Source organism: Polistes fuscatus, unplaced genomic scaffold, assembly GCF_010416935.1.
Source record: "Polistes fuscatus isolate 324 unplaced genomic scaffold, CU_Pfus_HIC Scaffold4, whole genome shotgun sequence".
In the NCBI taxonomy this organism is placed as follows: Eukaryota; Metazoa; Arthropoda; class Insecta; order Hymenoptera; family Vespidae; genus Polistes; species Polistes fuscatus.
The window spans coordinates 8,033,976-8,056,046 of record NW_025113118.1 but is presented as its reverse complement, the minus strand read 5'-3'; the positions used below and the strand labels follow the sequence as shown (position 1 = coordinate 8,056,046).

Here is a 22,071-nt window from a genome sequence, read left to right as displayed (position 1 = left end):
AAAAGTGCGTGATGCTTGTACATACTGTGAATTTTAAAGAGAAATTTTGTAACCTAAAAAACAAAACCTAATAAACCATTTCGCGCGCATTTGTTTATATATTTGAACTTCGTATTGTGTTTTGTTTTCTATTTAATTTAATATTATCCCGTTGTGAAAATAATGTCAGATTCAAATAATACGCCGGAAATATCACAAGTAAAAACTTGGAAGGAATATAATCGATTGCAGAAGGAACAGAGAAAGCAACGGAAAGAGGAGAGGTTAATAAAAAAATTAAAAAAAGAAGAGCAGGGAAAGGAAATTGAAAATGAGACGAAGAAAGAAGATACTGAAAAGAAAATTAAGATAAATAATACTTCTACAATAACCATTGCAGTACCTGGCTCTATTTTAGATAATGCACAATCTGTTGAATTGAGAACATATCTTGCAGGACAAATAGCACGTGCAGCATGTATTTACAAAGTTGATGAGATAGTTGTTTTCGATGACAAAGGTGAGATCACTGAAAATGAGAAGAAAAAAGTTAGAGTAGACGATGTTCTAGGCGAAGGGAGAATTTGTTGTTTACAATTAGTCAGAATATTACAATACTTGGAGTGTCCACAGTATCTGAGGAAACACTTCTTCCGTCTGCACAAGGATTTACAGTATGCAGGTTTATTGAATCCTTTGGATGCTCCCCATCATCTCAGACAACAAGATATATCGCTTTACCGTGAGGGTGTAGTTAGTAATAAACCAGTGAAAACTGGGAAAGGTTCCCAAGTGAATGTAGGACTTCTCAATGATATTAGAGTAGATAAAGAATTGATGCCTGGATTAAGAGTTACCGTTAAAATACTACCAGATCAACAAAATCCGAAGAAAATGAAAGGAATTATAGTATCTCCGACAGAGCCAAAATTGGAGACAGGAATATATTGGGGATACAATGTTAAATTAGCTAAGAATCTTTCTGAAGTGTTTACAAAATGTTCTTATAAGGAAGGATACGATTTGACTATCGGTACTTCTGATAAAGGAACATCCATTGACGATATACCACCAAAAAGTTTAAAGTACGACCATGCTTTAATAGTTTTTGGAGGATTATCAGGATTAGAAGCTGCACTGGAAGTTGATCCGAAATTGCCAAATGAAGATCCATCATCTGTGTTTCATAAATATTTAAATGTATGTCCCCAACAAGGGTCGAGAACTATTAGGACAGAAGAAGCTCTTTTACTTTCTCTTGCAGAACTGAGGACTAAATTACTCCCCAAAAATCCTGTACTACCAAATGCTCAATTTGGTAGCTTTGCTAAAGATTAAATAACATTGATGTTTATATTATCATTGTAACAAAATATAATATTCAAAAACATGTCATTAAATTTTTGTTTATAAAATATATTTACAAAATATTACTACTAAAATTTTTTTTTCCTATTGTTTCCTTCTTTAAATGTTGAGAATATTTGTCCATGATATCTTCTATGCAATATCATATTAATTATTCAATACACAATTAACAGCATGTTTCAAATCTCTTATAACTTTTGCCTGGTCAGTAGCACCAATTACCGCTGTTCCAGATACTATCATATTTGCACCAGCCTAGAAAAATATGAATGTTAGAACCTTATCATAACTAAAATAAAATTGAATATATTTCAAGACACCTTTGCGCAAGCTTCTATAGTAGCTGGACCAACTCCGCCATCAACTTCAATATCTAAAGTAGGATAATTCTTTCTAAGCCATGCTACTTTTGGCAGCATTGACTCCATAAATTTTTGTCCTCCAAATCCTGGTTCGACTGTCATAACTAATATCATATCAGCTAAATCAACATAATCAACAATTACATCTGCTGGCGTACCTGGCTTAAGTGCTACCCCTACCTTTTGAAAAACAAATTTATCTATAATGCATAAATCAGATATCGCATAAGAAGTATTACAAAACATTTACCTTCATTCCTGCTTCTCTAACTTTCCTACAAACTGATGGAACATCTTTTACTGGTTCTACGTGAAATGTATATTGATTCACACCAGCATCTGCCATTGGTTCGATCCACTAAAACATTTCATTGTTATTACAAAAATAACATTATTATACATTCAAGAGATGAATACAAGAAAATGTAACGAATACAAATGAATACCTGTTCCGGATTAGAGACCATCATATGTGTTTCAAAAAATGCATCTTTTATATTACTACGAAGACATTTTACAAGAGGATGGCCAAAAGTAAGGTTAGGAACGAAATGACCATCCATTACATCCAAATGAAGATAATCCGCACCATTATTTAACAAACGTTGCGATTCTTCAGATAATTGTGCTAAATTAGCATTTAAAATTGAAGGTCCAATTTTTGCCGTTAAATTTTTAGCCATCGCGAATTAAAAAAGCTATTACAAATATTTCAAATTTTTCAAGATCAAGATCTTCAATGTATTTCGAAGTAGATAAAAATTACATTAGCTACTTTGTAAGAGCTTTCAATAACACCTTGTCAAAATTATGTCATTTATTCTGATTTTGTCGTATAAATTTATCTATAGAATTATAGCAATTCTCTATTTAATTTTAAAGATTATAATTACGAGAAATAATTTACATACATGTAAATAGAAGATAAACGTAAATACCGAATAAAAATAAGAAAATTTGATGAGTAATCGTATAACATTTATAATTAATGTATATGCGCGCCAGTAAAATGTTTTAACTTATTGGTCGATATGTGCGATGTTGAATCGATTCTTGCGAGGTATCGATAATACTCCGAGACAAAAGTACTAAGGACTTTCCGTTGGTTTCTACAAGAAGAAATATAGAAATGTTTTCTTTATAAATTATTGGTGTGCTTTCATGGGAATATTAAGTGCAGACTAAAGCTCATGCTGCCGGTATATACTGTTAGTTAATGTTATCTGCCGGTGTGAAGTTTTATGTGTTGTGTATTATTTAACGAAGATTCTGTTAAATAAATAAGAAATTTCATTATAATTCAAAACAATGAAATATATTTTAGTGACTGGTGGTGTTATTAGTGGTGTAGGAAAGGGTGTTATAGCCAGTTCTTTTGGCACAATATTGAAACATTGCGGTATTCAAGTGACTTCTATCAAAATAGATCCATACATAAATATAGACGCTGGTACTTTTTCACCGTACGAGCATGGTAAAAAAAATAAAATAAGCTAACTTTATTTTTATTTTTTTTCCATTTTTTCCCTCATATCTTTGCGATATTCATTGATAGATTCTTTATTTGGATAAGTTTTATTAAGCAGAAAACATGTGGTCTATCAGTAGCCATATTGTATTATTCTACCCGCCTTCGTTCCCATGACCACGTGCTTTTTCTTTAAACTTGTTTTTTTTTCCTTAAATGTCTAACTAATTTCATTTACCGCGCTAATTCTATTAATTTAACACACTGCATTTAAATTACGATAAACTTAAAGGATTGTATCAATAGTTTGATTTTTTTCTATTTTATTTTATCTTCTTTGTTAATTTTTAATGTATGATGCATTTAATCATTTTGATGTTTATTTTATTTTAATTATTTTTAATTACTCGATCGGGTATTATCAGTTTCGTTGAAATATATTTAAATATAATAGAGAGAACGTTGTGGATGTTTACATTATTTAAGATATTAATCTAAATTTTTTTTTTCTTAATTTAAAGTTCTATTTGAATGATGTTTATAGAGTAATATTTCTTGCTTCTCTTTGGCTTTCTTCAATTTCATTTTCTTGAGATTGTTTCGAACAGAAACTTGTTTATTGATTTTGATTACGAATACCAGTTATTCTTCCATTGTTTTACCATAGGTGTCCTATGTCAAGCATTGTTACCAAGAATAAAACTAATGTGTGCAATGATGTTTCATTTATAGGAGAAGTTTACGTGCTTGACGATGGTGGAGAGGTAGACCTGGATTTGGGAAATTATGAACGTTTCTTAGACATTATATTGCACAAGGAAAATAATATTACTACGGGAAAAATTTATCAACATGTTATTACCAAAGAAAGAAAAGGCGATTATTTAGGCAAGACAGTACAAGGTATAACAAGAAATTCTTATCATTTTGTGGGATAAATTAAATAAGTTTTTAAATAATGTAAAATTTTCTTTGTAGTTGTTCCACACATTACTGATGCTATTCAAGAATGGGTTCAAGAAGTTGCCAATAAATCAGTATCGGAAGACGGCGATAAACCAGATGTAATAAATATTTATGAAACATTTATCTTTAGTACCTGATTTAGTATTTAGTACATGATAACATTTTAGAATCTCTTTATAATTTTAGGTCTGTATCGTTGAATTGGGTGGAACAATTGGAGATATCGAAGGGATGCCATTTGTAGAAGCTTTTAGGCAATTTCAATTCAAAGTTAAAAGGGAAAACTTTTGTTGCGCTCATGTTTCGTTAGTTCCACAGGTACATAAGAACTTGATTTAAAATTATTTTCTTTTTTTGACTATAGTACAAGTCCTTGAACTTGCGCCAAAATACCAGATAGTATTATTTTTGGATTAGTAATGACGTAAATGATATTGATATAACAATAAATGAGTTAATATTTAATTAAAATTGTATAGATCAATAGAATGTTATTCATTTTAGCCAAAATGTACTGGAGAATCAAAGACTAAACCAACTCAGTCGAGTGTAAGAGAATTGCGTGGTCTAGGATTATCTCCTGATCTAATAGTTTGTCGATCTGAAAAGCCAATAGGCAACACAATCAAAGACAAGATCTCAAGTTTTTGTCATGTACAGCCAGATCAAGTAATCATTTCGTCTTCTTCTTCTTTTTAATAAATATATTAATTGCAAGTATAGAAATTTAAAAGATAACTAAAATAATTTGTTGACAGGTTATTACTATCCATGATTTGTCATCTATCTATCGCGTACCTCTTCTTATGGAAAGTCAAGGTGTTATAGAATTCCTTAGCGATAGATTACAATTAAATATTTTGCCACGTCCACGTTATTTCATGCGTAAGTGGAAAGACTTGGCTGATCGAATTGATCATCTAAGAAAAGATGTTAATATTGCTTTAGTAGGCAAATATACCAAATTAGAAGATTCATATGCCTCTGTTATAAAAGCATTACAACATGCTTCTGTGCAAGTTGGCTATCGTTTAAATTTAACGGTAAAGAGTTTTTTGTTGTCACGTGCTGTTTTTGTCACATATGTTTTTCTAAATAAATAATTATTTTAGTTTATAGAAGCGGCTAATCTAGAAAACTCCACTAAATTAGATAATCCTGTTTTATATCATGAAACTTGGCAAAAGCTTTGCAAAAGCAAGTAAGATTAAAATTGTTTATCGTGTGTTTCTGTTAAAATATAAGAATATAATACAAAATATTATATAATACTTTAACTTAACAGTGGTGTGGTAGTTCCTGGTGGTTTTGGTAAAAGAGGCATAGAAGGAAAAATAGAAGCATGTAAATGGTGCAGAACAAATGATGTACCATTTTTAGGAATTTGCTTGGGATTGCAAGTCGCTGTTATAGAATTTGCAAGAAATGTTTTAGATATTCCAACGGCTAATAGTACAGAAATTGACCCAAACACAACTGATCCATTTATAATAGACATGCCAGAGCATAATCCAGGTCAGATGGGTGGAACTATGAGACTTGGAAAAAGAACTACTTATTTTAAATCTGGTGAAAATTCTATTTTAAGTAAGTTCAAATTTATCATTATGATTAACTTATTCTTAACTTATTCTTCATTTCATCATATTTATATAATTTAATAGAACAACTGTATGGAAACAAAGATTATATTGAAGAAAGGCATAGACATAGGTACGAAGTAAATCCACAATACATTAAAATATTAGAAGATGCTGGATTAACATTTGTGGGTAAGTTTATCTTAATAATCATTATCGAATCATTAATAACTCTTACTATATTTTGTACTTCATTTAAATACTTAACAAATATCAATTTCATATATTAGGTAGAGATGAAAATAATGATCGTATGGAAATATTAGAATTATACGAAAAGAGTTATTATGTTGCTACTCAGTTTCACCCTGAATATTTATCCAGGCCTTTAAAACCATCGCCTCCTTTCTTAGGATTAATTTTAGCCAGTATTGGTAGATTAAAACATTATTTGGCAAAAGGATGTAAATTATCGCCACGTGAACTCAGTGATAACGAATCCGGTAATACTTAATTTTTTTATATAGCATACATAGAAATATATATGTATATGTTTTACTATATTGCACTATTTTTCTTTTCTCTTCTTTTTATTTGTTTAGATTCGGAATATCTACTTGATATGTCAAAATTACAATCATCATCCGACACAAGTAACAGTGTTGTTTCTAGTATTAATGATTAATTCACATATAATATACACATTTTTGAATATATGTTTATATATTTTTAGTAAATGTTTTAAAAATGTGTATTATATACTATATTTTAAATGAATAGGGTACTTAATATTTACTGTGAAATTGAAACGTTATAGTACATAGCACATTCTTTTTATAAATTTTACATTTGCATAGAAAGTTTCTCCCTTATTGTTGGCACTTTACTTGCCTGCATACAAATATATAAAAAAAATATTTTCTTTCGCACTTCCATTTATATCAATAAGATTATATACAAAAATGATTGAAGAATAGATCTCCTTATATATTAATTTTATAATTTAATATTCTTGTTTAACACACACACACACAAGTATGAGAAGATTTATATTATTTTTGTACCGACAAAAATTTTTTTCTACTACATGTATCATCAGTTGACTGATAAATATTTTATTAAATTTATTGTTATGAGCGTTTGTAAGTAATATAAAAGACAAATACATTATAAAAAAAAAAAGTTGCTTTTATTTATTTTATATTAAGCTTTTAAAACTATACATATGTGTAAAACAATTTAAAGGGAAAAAAGTACGAATAAAATTTATGTTATTTGTCGATACTCTCTTTTTGCGGTATGTACGCCTTTATTTGACAATAAATGTCATGTTCTAATTACAATTTATCAAATACAGTTTAATGATAAAAATAATAAAAGTTGCTCATATAAAAATGTCATATGTACATACATTTCCATCGTATAATACTTGAGTATATTAAGAGTAGTATACTAAGTTAATTATTAAGTTATCATTGTGGATTTATATTTCTTAAGTTACGTAAACTAAAAATGTGTAAAAATATAATTAACGAATAAAAATAAAATTAAATTAAAATTAAAATTAAAAATAAAATTAAAAACAAAAAAAAATGCACTTTGGACGGTAAAGATTACAACTAATACTGTGAGTTAGTATTAAAAGAAATAGAGATGCGTAACTAATAACATCGCTTTTGTACATTGACAAAAACGTTTGAATCGTACGAAAAATTAAAAAATTAGACATTTACTGGCATAACAAAATTAATACAAAATATTTTAATAACGACGTCTCCGAGTTAGTTTCCAAATTAATATAAAAGTTACGATATATAAAAATTGAAAAATAAAATCTGGATCAATAATATTGAACTATTTCTGCTATTTGACTTGGATTAATAATTAAAAATTATATTTTTCGATTAATTATAATGCCAGATGTACAGTTAATAAATATTCATATATCTATAATTACAGTATAAATACTTATAAGTCATACAAGTATTTATATGAAATAATTGAGCCATTAATAACTTTAGAAAATAATCATATCTTCACAATTAAAAAGAAATATGGCTCGTTCTTCCCTGCGCTAATGAGATTCTCTCAGGTAGTTTTGCGTTTTATTGATCAAGGCAATTATTTCTACTTCTATTATTTTCTGAGCTCGTTGAAACGAAAATTCTTTGTCAATAACATTAATAATAAAGATTATATTAATGTTTTCGTTGATTTATCTTATAACTGTATGAAGTGGTAGACAGCCATTTCTACTATATATCAAATACTTAGCATTAACTTTATAATTACATGGGAATAGAGAAACAAAGTATAAATCTCGAACTCTCATCTCGCTATGTATACTTTTTTTCTCTTAATAATGTATCCAAAGATAAACGTGCACTTGTTAATTATATTATTTCTATATAGAATTTATATAAACCATTCTTTTTTCTTTTGAACTTGATGACCGGTCGTGGAATGTACAACCGCTGAATCTGGATCTAATGCAATTTCCGCACCTTTGTCTTCTTGAGTCAAATATTCACCTTTATGCCTCGACATGTATCTTCCTATAAGTACTGCCATAATTACTAGAGCTATGATAATGACAGCTAATACACTTCCTAAAATTGCAGTATCTGTTTCATTATAAGCCGCTCTAACTTTGTTTTCGTCTACATCAGGTGGCGGTCGTGTTTCAACAATATTTGGTGGATGCGTTATTGGCTCTACTCCGCAATAGTCTTCTGTAATCGGTGTATTACTTAAAGATCTAACATTTCCTGGACCATTCTCTTGAAATAGTAACTTTAAAGGATATATGTCATCAAATTCGACTCTAGATATACAACCTGCAAATCCTTCAGTCATAGATTCATTTTTACCTATATACATATATTGAATATTATTGAATTGAGCATCGGCCGAAGTTTTAATATCAAAATGAAATTCTTTTGGTTCATAATTATCAACTTTTAAAACGAGAACTGATCCAGAATTTTTTCTACTTAATCTAACGTCATGATACTGGCCCAAACCAAAATGTTTCGACGGAAATATAACTTCTTGTCGTTCGAAACCGAAATCAAAGACTACGCGTAAATGACCGCTGTTAGAAACCATAATCGTCATATATTCTCCTGAAATATTTGAGAATAAACCAAGTAGGAACCCTTTGGGATTAGTCGTTGTAAAACCAACTCTAATTTTTTCGGAAATTGTAGAACGCCAACTGCCCATAAAGTCGTATTTTATCATTGAGTTTGAACGCATGTTAACGCCAATTTCTAAAACAAAACAAAAAAACATTAATAAAAAAGAAAAAAAAAATCTATACATATGAGTATAAAATTTATTGAAATTTACCATCCGCACAAATTGGTCCTTTGAATGCAGTCCAACGACAGTCACACCAATATCCATTGTACTTTTCGTGACATGTACCATTGTTAAGACACGGATTACTCTCACATCGTCCTACGCAATCTTCACTAACACCAAACAGTCCACGTCTTGCATAACTTCTAATATCTTGTAATTGTCCATTTAAAAGTAAAGCTCTTATACAGCCTACAAAGCCATCCCTATAATCAACAGTTGCCCCAATTACCAAATCCGAAGTAAGATGAAGCGCCCGCACTGGTCCAGGAGGTTCCCTAACTTCGTTCTTCAAAGCTCCATCAATAACTATTCTAGCTTCTTTACGATTTCTTTCGACGGAAACGGAATGCCATCGATTGTCAGCTAATTTATAAGACGTGTCAACACTTACAGCAAGTGGTCCACCACCTGCTTGATATTGAAAATGTATCTGGTTTCCACCGTTTATAGAAACTTTGATATAATCTGTAGGACCCTTGCTATGAATAATTACAGCATTTTCAATAGTCGTCTTGAATTCGAAATAGATATCCCCACTATGGCCAATATCAAAAGTAGGTAGATTAATGGTAGCATCAACAATGCGGAACGTTACTACATTCTGGAATAAATCTATAACAAAAATAATAATACAGAATTATGACAAGTTAAAGAGTTCACGTTTATAATTAATATTGTAGCAATATACGGATATCAAATATGTTACACAACATGATAAACTAGCTTATTATAGCTGTGTATAATAAATTATGCACAGTAAAAAGACGCAAATACGTCAAAGAGATTATATGCGTAAATTAATACTGATCATAATTATTTCTAATCCATTCTAGCTATCCTAACTCTTACCTGATCCTACTTTAATAGAATACCAAGGTAACTCAGATCCTTATAAACAATTGAAAATGAATTAACTAAAATTATAAAAGAAACATATAAGAAGATGATATAATTTTTACGTACCATCTCCTTCACAAATAAGTGATCCCAATGTATATTTGCCTTCTTTTTCATCCAATGGTGTACCAGTATCTCCGAAACGTAATTGTTTCACAGGAAGATATTCCTTCTCTGTAATATCACCGCTATCTTCGAGTCTACCTTCTAAGTCAGCATCACAGTTACACCACTTATTCGGATCCGCACAATTTCCAAGTAGTCCACATTCGCATTTACGTGAACCAGGTAAAGCGCCACCCCAATAATCCATTTTTTGATTTTGTCTGCTTACCCACCACGAATTTGGTTTAAAGTACTCATTCTGTGGAACTATAAATAATAATTAATATGAATAATGTTAAGTCTGAGAAAATAGAATAATTAATGAAATAATTGATGTTTACCTGGTGAATTAAACAATTTCGAGTGTTTACATTCGTATTTTATTCTTTGACTACATCTCGTTGATCGATTTAAGAAAGCTTCTATTTGATCAAGATCAGCATCGTAATTGATATCTTGAATAAAACTGCCTGGTTCTTCAAATCCATCAACAGGCGTTGGGTATTCGTTACTATGCCTTAGAACTGTCATTACTCGTCCATCGGCAAAAAATTCACAAGTTACTGGAAAAGGTGCTAATGATCCACTTCCGTCAACGTCAATTTTAATTTCTGCTCTTTGATTTACCGAATTCATATTTTTATATGCCTCGCAAGATAAGGGATATAGTGCTGATTAAAAAAAGAGATAATAATTTTATTATATTTATAATATTAAGTAATAATACAAATAATTATTGATTTACTATAGGATACTTACAAGTGTGACAAACAGCTCCTGAGTAACCAGTATGAGTACAATCGCAAAAGAATTCATCTGAATTTTGACTGCATATACCAGAATGTTTACAAGGATTAGGATTACAACGATCGACCATTTGACAAGCATCAAAAACAACTTCATTTTTGCAGCAGTATTCTTCTTCTTTCCAATCAGTTGGTATTTTATAATTTCCATCAATACTTATCATTCTCATACATCCAACAAACCCACGATTACTTTCTTCTCCCGTCATACCACCAACCCAATATATTGGTCCAGTTATCATTTCCAAAAGACGTTTAGTTCTCATAGGTCTATCATCAACATTTAATATAAGAGTATTTTGTGCTACTGTTAAAATCACTTGATGCCACTTTCCATCATTAAATTTTCCTTCAAAATTATCTAAAATTACTTTCGCACTTTTTGATGTTTCGATTTCGACTTTCAATTTGCCTTGTTCTAAGAATAGCTGAAAATATTGAAAATTATTAACTATAGTATCTTCTTTATGAATCAACACGTATTATATATTAATAAATATTTAATATGCTAACTTTAACGTATCCTGGTGATGTAAATTTATGATAAAGGATTATTCCTCGATCCTCGTAACTTCGAAATCCAAGTGAAACGTTCAACGATTGGATTCCTTCATAACCTTTGAGCCGTGCATAAGATCCAGGTGTTAAAAATGATATAGGAATGACAGGAGGTTCAGGACAATTGTAAAGCGCATGAACTTTGTGATATCTTAAATTTTCTCCTGTATATTCAGTTTCTTTTAAATCATGAATAATATTGGTAGTATTCAAATAAAAGTTTTCTATACATCCTGTGAAATTTTGGCCTATTACTAAACCTTCTTGCTTGTTAGGCACTCCACCTATATAAAGCTGTGAAAGTAGAATAAAAATGATTATTAATATTGTGTATGTTTTTACACATACAATTTATTTATACATATCAAACTTACCGCTCTGTTTAAATCTAGACGATGAAATTCTCCTTTGACTCTTTCTTTTATTAATACCCTATCAACGGAGAAAGAAATATTTTTTCTATTTCTTGATATAACAACATCATGCCACATGTTATCATCCAAAAGACTTCCTACTGATAAACTTGTCATGACACCAGATCCAAGATCTATATTCAATAACATTCTGTTGTCGCGTAGTTGCAATGCAATGAAATCTCCTTGCGTACCACGCGAATACATTAATATACCATCTGCAAAGTTAGTTTTAAAACGAAAACGTATAGAGTGTCTATCGGTTTCAATCGGTTCTCTCAACAGATCTAGACGAACCAGAGATGATCCATTAAACGATAATACATCAGATTCTGTAAATATGAAGTAAAGTTATTGCAGCTGCATATATCACATTGCGTTTATATATTATTTTGTAATTTAATATTTACCATAGTCACATCCATATAATTCAAGTCTTAATGATATTCTATCTCGCCATCTGGTTGGATTTATTCTTATCCATTGTGCAATTATTGGAACTTCAAATTTATTAAGTTTGATGGTATCTCCATTTGTATTTCCTTTGAACATCTACAAAAATATATTATAATTTTATTCAAATTATCGTATTGATTATTTATAGATAAGTAAATTTATGTATTGTTTATATTTTGTGTAAAATGAAGGAACAATAAAAATAAAATATTACTATACTAAAATTATGCATAATATTAAATCAAATTTGACTTATGCAATAATCATATTCATAAACGATTAAAATAATAATGAGCAGATAAGAAACATGCATGTAAATATTGTTAGTATTGTTAGGATACCAATTGTTAATTAAAGCATTCAAGCGCAATGAAAGACTCCAGAGACTTAGAGATTATAAATAATGATTTTTATTAAAAAAAAAAAAAAAAAAAATAAAGTTTCTTAAAAATTATTTATATTATTTATTGAATAATTATAACTAATCGATTTTGAAGTAGATTAGATATGTCGACATTTTAGATTTAAATAATTAAAAGATCTACAGGAATGTATTGATAAAATAAAAATCATGTATTGGGATACGTTTTATCAACCCAAAAATGTTAATCAAACCCTACAGAAAAACAAATAAGTAGGTATTGTATTTTTCAAAAAAAGAAAATCTCGACTTTTAGTTTTTTTTTTTATTTAATCCAATACCTCATCTACACCATCTTGACCTTCATAACTAGTCCAGGCTTGACCATCGTCAGAATATTGGACAATATATTCTGTCACATATTCATTAGTATGAGCGCGACCCCGTGTCGCAACGCTGCGTATCTCGTACCTGTCGCTCAGTTCCACGGTAAGATGTTGATCATAACTGCTAAGTTCTGGTGACCACGCAGAATCCCCTGTAAAGCCCAGCCCCGTGTCCGGATGTAAAAGTAGAGTGAAAGCAAAGCAGATCAATGATATATGACACGTGTGATAATGAAGATTATATCGACAATCAAAATATACAATTATTTTTAACAATAATGATAATGAGTGTATATTTTCATAGTACTCTTTGTTCATAATATATTATATCATTTATTAAATGATAGTAGTGCGACGCAAACTATAGAAATATAATTGCATTATTCATTACAAACAGTATAGCAGACAATACTGTGAAGATATCAAAATTGTAGTAGAATTATTCGCTTGTTATAGCAATTATATTTCTATGAGAATCGCATTGAATTCTTACCATCAATTTCCAAATAATTATTTAACCGTGATATTATGATGCATGTGATGAACATTAATTAGATTTTATGAACCGATAAGCAGCATGCAAATATAAATTATTAGGGCATGCATTGAGAACCTACCTTTACATTTATATAGCGGAATATTGTGAATTGTTCTTATTACATTGTGTTATCAATAATATTAGTAAGAAATTACAGATTAATTTGAAGTTAATTATCTACAATCTAGTTAAATTCCAATGTTAATTTAATGTTTCTGTATTAAGCAATGCGCATGCTAATTTTCTACATTAAATATAAATAATTATATTTCATATTATATATTAAAAGCAAAAGAAAATAGGCTACACAGGGAATGAGTAACTTACCTTGATATTACCAGATTCTTCTTTAAAATCCACATAATCAAGACCATTGGTACCATAGCTGATACCATATTCCATAACATACTCATTCTTATGAGCTCGTCCCTGGGTTGCCACAGCCGTGATATTCATTACTTGACCCAGGTCAATAGTCAGGTATTGGCCAAAGTCTGAGCTGCTAGCCGTCCATGCGTTTCCGCCTATGCCACAACATGTATGCATGCATGCAACTCAAAGTGTACTTAAAAATGCATTATATCTAATAGAGGTAAATAGATACTTGAAAGCTAGAATTTAACTGTCCTTAAATCAATACTTTTTGAATATGTAAAGCATATCAGAAATAAACTTTAAATATAAGCAATGTATTTGACTATATTAAAATATTTTAACATAAAAAAATAATCTACTTACAAATATTTACGTTATAAATATCAAAACTATATTGTGATGTAATTTCTTTTATAGTTTATGTATATATAAATTAAATTAAAATTGTATATATATGTGTAAATTGTAATACGTCATAGAAGTCAAAGTTTTCATATCTTTAACTTAAGTAGGTTAATAGTCATTAACAAGATTATGTCAGATGTGTATTGATATGGTATCTCCACTAATCAATAAACTTTCTTCAATATCTTTTAATGAATCCCAGCAGAAATAAATACCTTTACATTCAAAAGCGAACATTCTTTGAAGGAGAGTTATAAAATTACATGAATTATTTTATATAAATTTATTTTCTCATAGAACAAAAATTATTTACATCGAACAATACCATTGTATAGGCTTGCCAAAGATGTTTAAGGATTTTCATTTTTATTAAAGTATTTTTTTACATACTGTTCATCTTCTGAATGCATTGGTATAGCATTCGCTACAAGTTCATTATAGTCTAACAGTTCGAACATTTTATTTTGTGACTTAGGTGCTGTTTCATTTTCTTGCAAAGCTACGGCAACACAATGCTCTGAGTCTAATAATGATTCTTCGAATAACCAATTTTGTATATCACCTTTCCAACGTAGCACGGTATCGCATATCAATTTACCAGGAATTAATTTAGAATTAGTTTTAAAATCGATTGTTCTAAGATCTATAACTATTCCTATTCCCAAAGCTTTAACGAAACTTTCTTTTAAAGCCCAGTGTCTACAGAACATAGCAATTTGTTCAGCTTCCATGCAAGTCTCATTACCTTTGATTTCTTCCCATTCAGAAGATGAAAAGTTTCTATTCATAATACGAAAAAATTCAGACAATTGCTTACCGCCTGTATATTCTAATTTCATAATATCTACACCTAATAATACATCTCTAATTTCACCAGCTAACACACTGTAACATCCCTGATGTGAAACATTAAAGCTAATATTTATTCCAGAGTTATTTAAAATAGGCTTGTTATTGTTATCCCTTGTAAATACTATTTTATCGTATGGAATATGTGTATACTCATTGACAAACTTTCTCATTAATAATCTACCTACAAGAGAAGCCCTAACATCTTTTCGAAATACAAATCTATCTAATCTTTCCTTCTCTTCTAGTTGTACACAAGAAATTGCATGTGAAAACTCTTTTTCACTTGGATTCCATTCTTTCCAATTAAATGCCCAGCGAACACTCTGACTCATTTTATCGATATTGATATTATATCTTTTCATTAAATTAAATTTTTATCAAATTTATAATATTTATACATATATGTATTCTACTTTATACGTGTGGCCTTATTACTGTTCTTTGTTAGTATCCACCTGAAGCAAATATATAAATTACTTGGAATCTTAATATTATATATTTTTCTTAAATTACATTTAAATAATTTGTATTTAAATAAATAAAACATTGGAGTACTTATAAAAGGTGTCCTGTAAATGGTGGGGCAAACGCGTAGGAGTTGATTCTATATAAAAATCTAAGTTTTTGTTTTCGAAAAGAATATGTTTGAAAATTTGTTGAGCACTTGTGCATTTGATTCAGTTTTAGGTCGATTGATTTCGCTATCTTACTCTCAGATATTTCGGAGAGCATTTTTGTGCTTCTTAATATGTTTACAGACATTATCAGTATGATGATATTTATTGTATCGGTTCTATTCCTATGCTTATCGAACAAGGCAAAATTTTTAAACTTAGTTTTTTTTAAATGTAGAAACATCCCTTACTCGCTTGTACTACTGGTTACAGGACACTTTATATACGAATCAGAATAAAGTTCAAATATCTCATAATTGAGTGTGGGTGTTTCAAAGATGTACTTAATTTGGGCGTGCCTTAGGAATTTACTCATTAATACTTTTCTCGGATACAAGAACATAGTAGAGATGTCACCAACAGATAAAAGCAATTGTAGTGTGCAACAGAAGATAGCAAGATAGATTTAACTAATAATAGCTAGGCAAGCAAGAAGCTAATATACTTTATGCAGTATACACAAATATTGAGATCATTTTGTAGAAGAAATAATACATAAACTCACACCATTTAATGAAAGCTTAAGATATAGAAGGAATCATAAAAATATACACTTGTATAAATAAGTCAATGAAATCATACCATTAAGTCTTGCATTTTTAGCTCCTCTCTCCGGTAAAGATGTAGTTGCTGTTAAATGGGCTTTATCCAAAAGAGGCACATTACATTCGTAGTCATCTAAAAACCAAAGATAATCGACATTAACGAGAGATTACTCATAAAGATTAATCATTCCAATTACATCACAATGTAATATTCGCATTTATTTATTGATACTAGGTTAGTTATTCTAAGATTAGTTCGAAAAATGTTACAATGACGCGTTTTACAGTCTCATAAATAATGATGATTTACGTATTCTCGATAATTTGTTTATAAATGAATATAATAAAATAAACAACATATCTGGTACACGCTTGCGCGAATCCTTCGACCATAGCCTATTTAAAATAACACATAGAATTAAATGACTAGAGATTTTAATCAGACATATGTAAATATCATAATTCAAAGATTTTATTTTATATCAATCATTTATTTAGATTAAAGGAAAGATGAAAGATTTTATTTGTCGAAGAGTACTGTCATAAAGTAAACTCGAACGCCATGTTCAAGTGGGCTTGGTCGTAACAATCACGCTTGAAACATGTCGCGCGCTGGGTCATTTAATCAACGATTGTTACTTACATGCATTTGTTAATGAATTAACCGCAAGAGCGAAGACGAACACAAAACACTTGAAAGTGTTCATCCTTTCATTGCCCTATTAAAAAAATGAATCAAGGAACGTAAGAATCCGTCCTCACGTTAAACAGCACGCTATCTTAACCGCTTCAAAACTGTTACTATACTTTTATCAAATTCCCACCCGTTACGAGAGACTCAGTCAATCGCTGTTACTACACTACTACCACTACAACTACACTTCTTCGAACACACAATGTGTACTCTGTGTGTCATATATAGGCGTTACGTGATTTCACTTGTAAGAAGCTAATGACGACACCACGCGTGTATGAGTAACTTATTGTACGTGGATACGATACGATATATCGAATTCCAACTATCCTCGTATCGATAATCGTTTTTATGTTGATAACACTTGCGGTAGATGGCGCAACATATCGCAAATTGAACTAGTTACAGTCATTCATTTCCATATATTACAATGAATTTTAATTGGTTATTATAATAAAAATATGCACATACATATACTAAATAAATGAATAATCGCGAAAGTTAAAAGTAATAAAAAAGGAATCAGTTGTGCGTGTAAATATGCGTAGAATTCGTAATGTTATGGAAATTGCTTAATCGGCAAAATACATATTTAAATTTGACTTCGAAGTGATAACGCAGCCGTTGAATTCCTTGGTGCTATTGTGTGCTTAAAGCAGAAGAAGGAAGGGTGAAATGAAGAGATTACTTGAAACCAAATAAATATGTAGTAGTATTATATTGGTAACTAGGCTGAGAAAAAGATTAATTGTAAGAATATCATGTTTATTATGTGCATACGCGAACATTTTCTCAAAAATTAGCGGTATGTTAATATTTTACCGATCGGTAGCCGATGAATCGGTTGCCATGGTAACCAACAAATATTGGAAAAAGGAAGTGCTCAGGATGTTGAATCGCTACCGGTCGGTAAAGTGTTAACAATTGTTCTAATACACGTTATTTAAAGATTAAAACAGTGAGAAATGAAGTTTAATATGCTTTTACAAGTTTAAGATCAATTTTTTAAATTTTTACAATGGTAGCATTATTCAGTTTCGTATTTAACCGCCTATGTACAACAAAAACAAGATGGCTTTTAGCGCGGATTTAGTTCGTATCGTAAAAATTTAACGAAAGTACGCGGATATAGCCGAGAGTTCATATTTGTTTGAAGAAATGATTTTTCGTTGAAATGGTGATTGTAAGTGATTATTCCAAATTACAAATGATAATGCTTCGATTTAAAGGAAAAATATCGTTAGTTATAGCCTCCTTTGAATAGTTAAAGGAGGAAAGAGAGGATGGAGAAAGGGAGGAAGAAAGAGAGATAGAAATTATTGCACGACTATGTTTCGATCGTGATTTAAACTTTATTTTGCTCGAAAACTCATTACAAGTGAATCAACTTTCTTCCCTCGCAATATTATATTCGAGAGAGTACTCGAGAGTGAACACAGTATTCGTTTAGCGAAGCATTTATTTCGAACGGTCCAAATTGAATTCAAATGGCATAACAAAAAAGTGCGCTTGCACGAAGAACTTTTTTCCGAAATATCCTTTTTATTTTTGTTTTTCTTTTTTATTATTGATTAACGTCGTATTGCCGTAACATGATATTTCGAATAATTTTCATTGAAATTGGATTTTGAAGTAATGAATAATCGATCGAGAGGTTAAACAGCGAAGGATGCATAGGTGGCGTTACCATTGTATATCGAACGATGATCGGAATCGGCGGGAAAAAAGAAGAGAGATTGAAAATAAGTTAGAATGGTTAAAAATGATTAAGAGAGTATGATTATAATGAATTAGTAGCATAGGATTTATTTTTTTTACAATAATGATCGAGATTACTTATACATTCTTCTACACTCATACATACACCGATACTAAACTTCGGGACGACCTCCTCTACGATTGGTCCGCTTCTATACTCGATTAAAATACGAATCTTTCATATCCATATTATTCGATCATTGTCATTCTTATATCGAATTCTAGATGCATTTTTCTACGATCGACAGGAATATATACTTATCGATTCGAGGATTATATACAACATTTACAAACTCTTCGGGACACCCAGTTGTATCCAACTTCGTAGTTCATCAATAATGTAATAAAGAAGTCGAATAAGAGAAACCTATCCCACGACTAACTTTCTGGTAAGAGGACTGTCAAATCTGACGTTTGTATTCTTCCTTCGACCATATCGATCGGCGTATCGGGTGTGTCCGGTACTACCAATGATTCGCTTTGATAATTCATCGAATTTTGACAAACTTTTCGTTCGATGTCGTACGAGTTAGTTGTCATATTTTCTTCGGTGGAAGTCAAATTGGTGGGAATATTTCTTCCCGATAGAATAAAGGAAATTCTTCGCCATCTTCCGGGATTCCTCTCGCCCTCCTGGCACTCGACGCGAGGAAGGAGCGTTCTCTTATTTTCTTTTTTCTCCAATTCTTTCTTTTCCATTTCTTTTCTCCTATTCTCTCGTTTCTTTTCACTCCTACTTGTTCTCCTCTTACCTTCCACCTCTTCGATCTCGTTCAAGCTCTGCTTTTCCGAACGATCGACCGCTCGAGTACCGTCTTTTTCTAGAAGACGTAGAATCCTGGAGATACAGGTACTCGCCCGCAAGGACTCCTCGTCGTTCCTCTTACCACGCGGCGAGACGATGCTTTTCATAGCCTCGACTATACGCTTTTTGATGTCCGAAATGTTCATCGATTGTATTCTACCATCATTCGACGTTGCATGCTCCTTCGACAAAGATTCATCCTTTCTCGCTGCATCCTCTCGAATTTCTTGACCTATTGGAAGGATTTTCATACGCGGTACTCGCCGTTTACTCAATAGCCTCGTCACCACGCACTGGAATACAACCAAAGTTACAAAATTATAGATTTCAAGGGTCGTTCAAGTTTCGCCTAATTTTGTTTAATTATTCTTTTTTACAGGTCTTACCAGTATGGATAGCAGAAAGAGAATCATCAAGGCGACTATGTACCAACGATCGGTGATCCATCGTTGAAAGTTAGCAAGACTCGCATCGGATAGAAGGAGTCTTCTCAAGGTAGCCAAGGGTCCACTCGGATCAACCTATGCACGTAAAAGGAGGAGATAACTTGCGTGATACGACGTAAGTCATTCGTCTTAAAGGTAAGCTAAATAAATATATAAGTTTTTTCTCTCTCTTATATTTTCTATTTTGATAATCGATAAAAAAGAGGGGAATGTACCTCTCGGCATCTTTGAAAAACGTCGCAGTAACCATTGTAGTCGTTGCAAGGTGTGCCAGGCTTTGAAAGCATGTCCGGTATATCGTAAGGGGCTGAATTCCAAGCAAAGGACGATCTGCAAAGAGCGAGAAAAGAATTTACTTTCTTAAAGCTTCCTCTCACTCTTTTGATCGAAGGAAGTGTTTGTACACGCCCGACTTCAATTTAACTTTTTTTTCACGCCTGAGAAAAATGCTTTCCCGTTTTCCATCTATAGGTATATATCTATATATATTTCAACCGTTTCATCTTCGTCGTCGTAATCGTCTCTTTCACAGTTTGTGACTATTTAACGTTTCAATATTTTCCCGCGTTGCTCAAGTTATCTAATTTAGATGACTCGTGTAGTTAATATTACTGTAACGAGACTTCCGGTTTTTAATTTACATTACATATATTTTTGTTAGGGTATTATTAATATATTTTGTTAGCTATTAGTACTTTGTATCCAAATAAATAACATTTTATTCGCAGCATTTTCTACTAAAAATATTATTCGATCTAAAGATAAACGTGCGCGCGCGCGTGTATATAATAATGAAACATTTTAATCTCGTTTAAGCTCCAATTACGATTATATTTTAATTCCGAGAGAATGAAAAATGTAGCAGGTGAAAGGAAATAATTACATTTGAAATAACCGAGAGAATGGAAATAAGAAATCGTTTTAGCTTACAATTAATTTACGTCGTTAAAAATCGAAAGATATAACTTGGTAAATTTTCAAAGACAATCGTAATCTCGTTTCTTTTATTAACAAGATTAGCATGAACGAGAAGTTCTCGAAGTAGAAACTATCGACAAGATACTACTGTGTATAACGATGATCTCTCTTACAAGCATGGTTGATCCTCTCCTGGTAATTTACAGCAGAGTTCACAGCTCTTGGTCGGTGGATCCTCCGGTCCTGCGATACATTGACAGGATTCCAAACCGTAAGCCAGGCAAATGCTGCCTGTGCATTCCTGAAAGCAATACGAAAATCCGATAAACTCTCACCATTGCTTTACAATTATCGCTCTGTTCAAAAGGACAATGATTCATGGGAGATACTAAATGTGACGAGAGTAGTAGACAGTTAAATATATAGTTTATGGGGTAGAAATGACGAAAGAGAGGACGATATTTCAAACGTACGAACATTCTCCTCGTTTATGATACATATGTAGGACGACGAGTTCGTGCTTTGTTCTGTTTGCCATCTTCTCATAGACGTTATCGTTCTATCTAACTAAAACGATATAAACAATAATGTAGCAATTAGATGATAAAAACACCCTCATTTATTGTAATATTTCTTCGAGCACGCGATATTTCATTATCATACAGATATATCTAATCTTATTATTTTCGATCTTACCATGGAGAAATTTCTTTCGAAGTAAAATAGTATCATCTCCTAATATTTTGGAATTAGAACAAATTTACTTAGAGACTGGTAGACAAACTGCAAAGAAAGCTTATCCGATCGAACAGCAGGACGTATTGGTAATTAAATGGTCCTTATTCGACTCTAAAAGAGAAGTACAGAGCAAGTGAAAGAGAGAAACAGATACGAGCTGGCAAATGAGCATGTTACTACACTGTCGTAGGTAGTCGGGATGTAGGAAAATCTAGCTTACTATTTGTTTTTCGTCGAGGAGAAAGAGAGAAT

At 31.1% G+C, this 22,071-nt stretch overlaps 6 protein-coding genes across 10 annotated transcripts in view; 2 read left to right on the top strand and 4 right to left on the bottom strand.

Annotated features, from left to right (window-relative positions):
• Positions 1–146: 146 nt before the first annotated feature.
• Positions 147–1,333, top strand: LOC122521472 (putative methyltransferase C9orf114 homolog). Its single transcript, XM_043642240.1, has one exon. The coding sequence runs from the start codon at positions 163–165 to the stop codon at positions 1,315–1,317; it is 1,155 nt and encodes a 384-aa protein (XP_043498175.1). The 5' UTR covers positions 147–162; the 3' UTR covers positions 1,318–1,333.
• A 46-nt stretch (positions 1,334–1,379) lies between these two features.
• On the bottom strand, positions 1,380–2,635 carry LOC122521474 (ribulose-phosphate 3-epimerase). Its single transcript, XM_043642242.1, has 4 exons — positions 2,156–2,635; positions 1,960–2,067; positions 1,668–1,889; positions 1,380–1,602 (listed from the first exon to the last, which is right to left on the bottom strand). Exons 1-4 carry the CDS (start codon positions 2,390–2,392, stop codon positions 1,495–1,497), a joined length of 675 nt encoding a protein of 224 aa, XP_043498177.1. The 5' UTR covers positions 2,393–2,635; the 3' UTR covers positions 1,380–1,494.
• A 195-nt stretch (positions 2,636–2,830) lies between these two features.
• On the top strand, positions 2,831–6,427 carry LOC122521469 (CTP synthase 1). Its single transcript, XM_043642233.1, has 11 exons — positions 2,831–3,183; positions 3,910–4,080; positions 4,156–4,241; positions 4,330–4,461; positions 4,648–4,812; positions 4,902–5,186; positions 5,256–5,344; positions 5,429–5,730; positions 5,808–5,915; positions 6,014–6,226; positions 6,326–6,427. Exons 1-11 carry the CDS (start codon positions 3,018–3,020, stop codon positions 6,406–6,408), a joined length of 1,800 nt encoding a protein of 599 aa, XP_043498168.1. The 5' UTR covers positions 2,831–3,017; the 3' UTR covers positions 6,409–6,427.
• A 1,387-nt stretch (positions 6,428–7,814) lies between these two features.
• Positions 7,815–17,724, bottom strand: LOC122521466 (neurexin-4). Of its 4 annotated transcripts, none has more exons than XM_043642228.1 (11): positions 17,104–17,724; positions 16,498–16,593; positions 13,937–14,133; positions 12,279–12,420; positions 11,830–12,200; positions 11,411–11,749; positions 10,851–11,325; positions 10,433–10,762; positions 10,053–10,358; positions 9,075–9,701; positions 7,815–8,995 (listed from the first exon to the last, which is right to left on the bottom strand). In XM_043642228.1, the coding sequence occupies exons 1-11, from the start codon at positions 17,165–17,167 to the stop codon at positions 8,139–8,141; spliced, it is 3,804 nt and encodes a 1,267-aa protein (XP_043498163.1). In that variant the 5' UTR covers positions 17,168–17,724; the 3' UTR covers positions 7,815–8,138. The 4 variants fall into 4 exon arrangements, with proteins under 4 accessions (XP_043498163.1, XP_043498162.1, XP_043498164.1 ...); XM_043642227.1 differs by lacking the exon at positions 13,937–14,133 and adding an exon at positions 13,027–13,223 and having other exon boundaries at positions 17,104–17,609; XM_043642229.1 differs by lacking the exons at positions 13,937–14,133; positions 17,104–17,724 and having other exon boundaries at positions 16,498–16,586.
• Positions 14,658–16,583, bottom strand: LOC122521468 (L-aminoadipate-semialdehyde dehydrogenase-phosphopantetheinyl transferase). Its single transcript, XM_043642232.1, has 2 exons — positions 16,498–16,583; positions 14,658–15,696 (listed from the first exon to the last, which is right to left on the bottom strand). The coding sequence occupies exon 2, from the start codon at positions 15,601–15,603 to the stop codon at positions 14,740–14,742; it is 864 nt and encodes a 287-aa protein (XP_043498167.1). The 5' UTR covers positions 15,604–15,696; positions 16,498–16,583; the 3' UTR covers positions 14,658–14,739.
• Positions 17,725–18,486: 762 nt separating the features above from the next.
• Positions 18,487–22,071, bottom strand: part of LOC122521467 (disintegrin and metalloproteinase domain-containing protein 10-like) — a 119,267-nt gene continuing 115,682 nt past the window's right edge. For both annotated transcript variants that reach the window (XM_043642231.1, XM_043642230.1), the window contains 4 exons: positions 21,255–21,382; positions 20,379–20,493; positions 20,104–20,238; positions 18,487–20,010 (listed from right to left, as the gene is read on the bottom strand). In XM_043642231.1, coding sequence (XP_043498166.1) covers positions 19,291–20,010; positions 20,104–20,238; positions 20,379–20,493; positions 21,255–21,382 — 1,098 coding nt within the window. In that variant the 3' untranslated portion in view covers positions 18,487–19,290. The remainder of the gene's footprint in view (positions 20,011–20,103; positions 20,239–20,378; positions 20,494–21,254; positions 21,383–22,071) is intronic.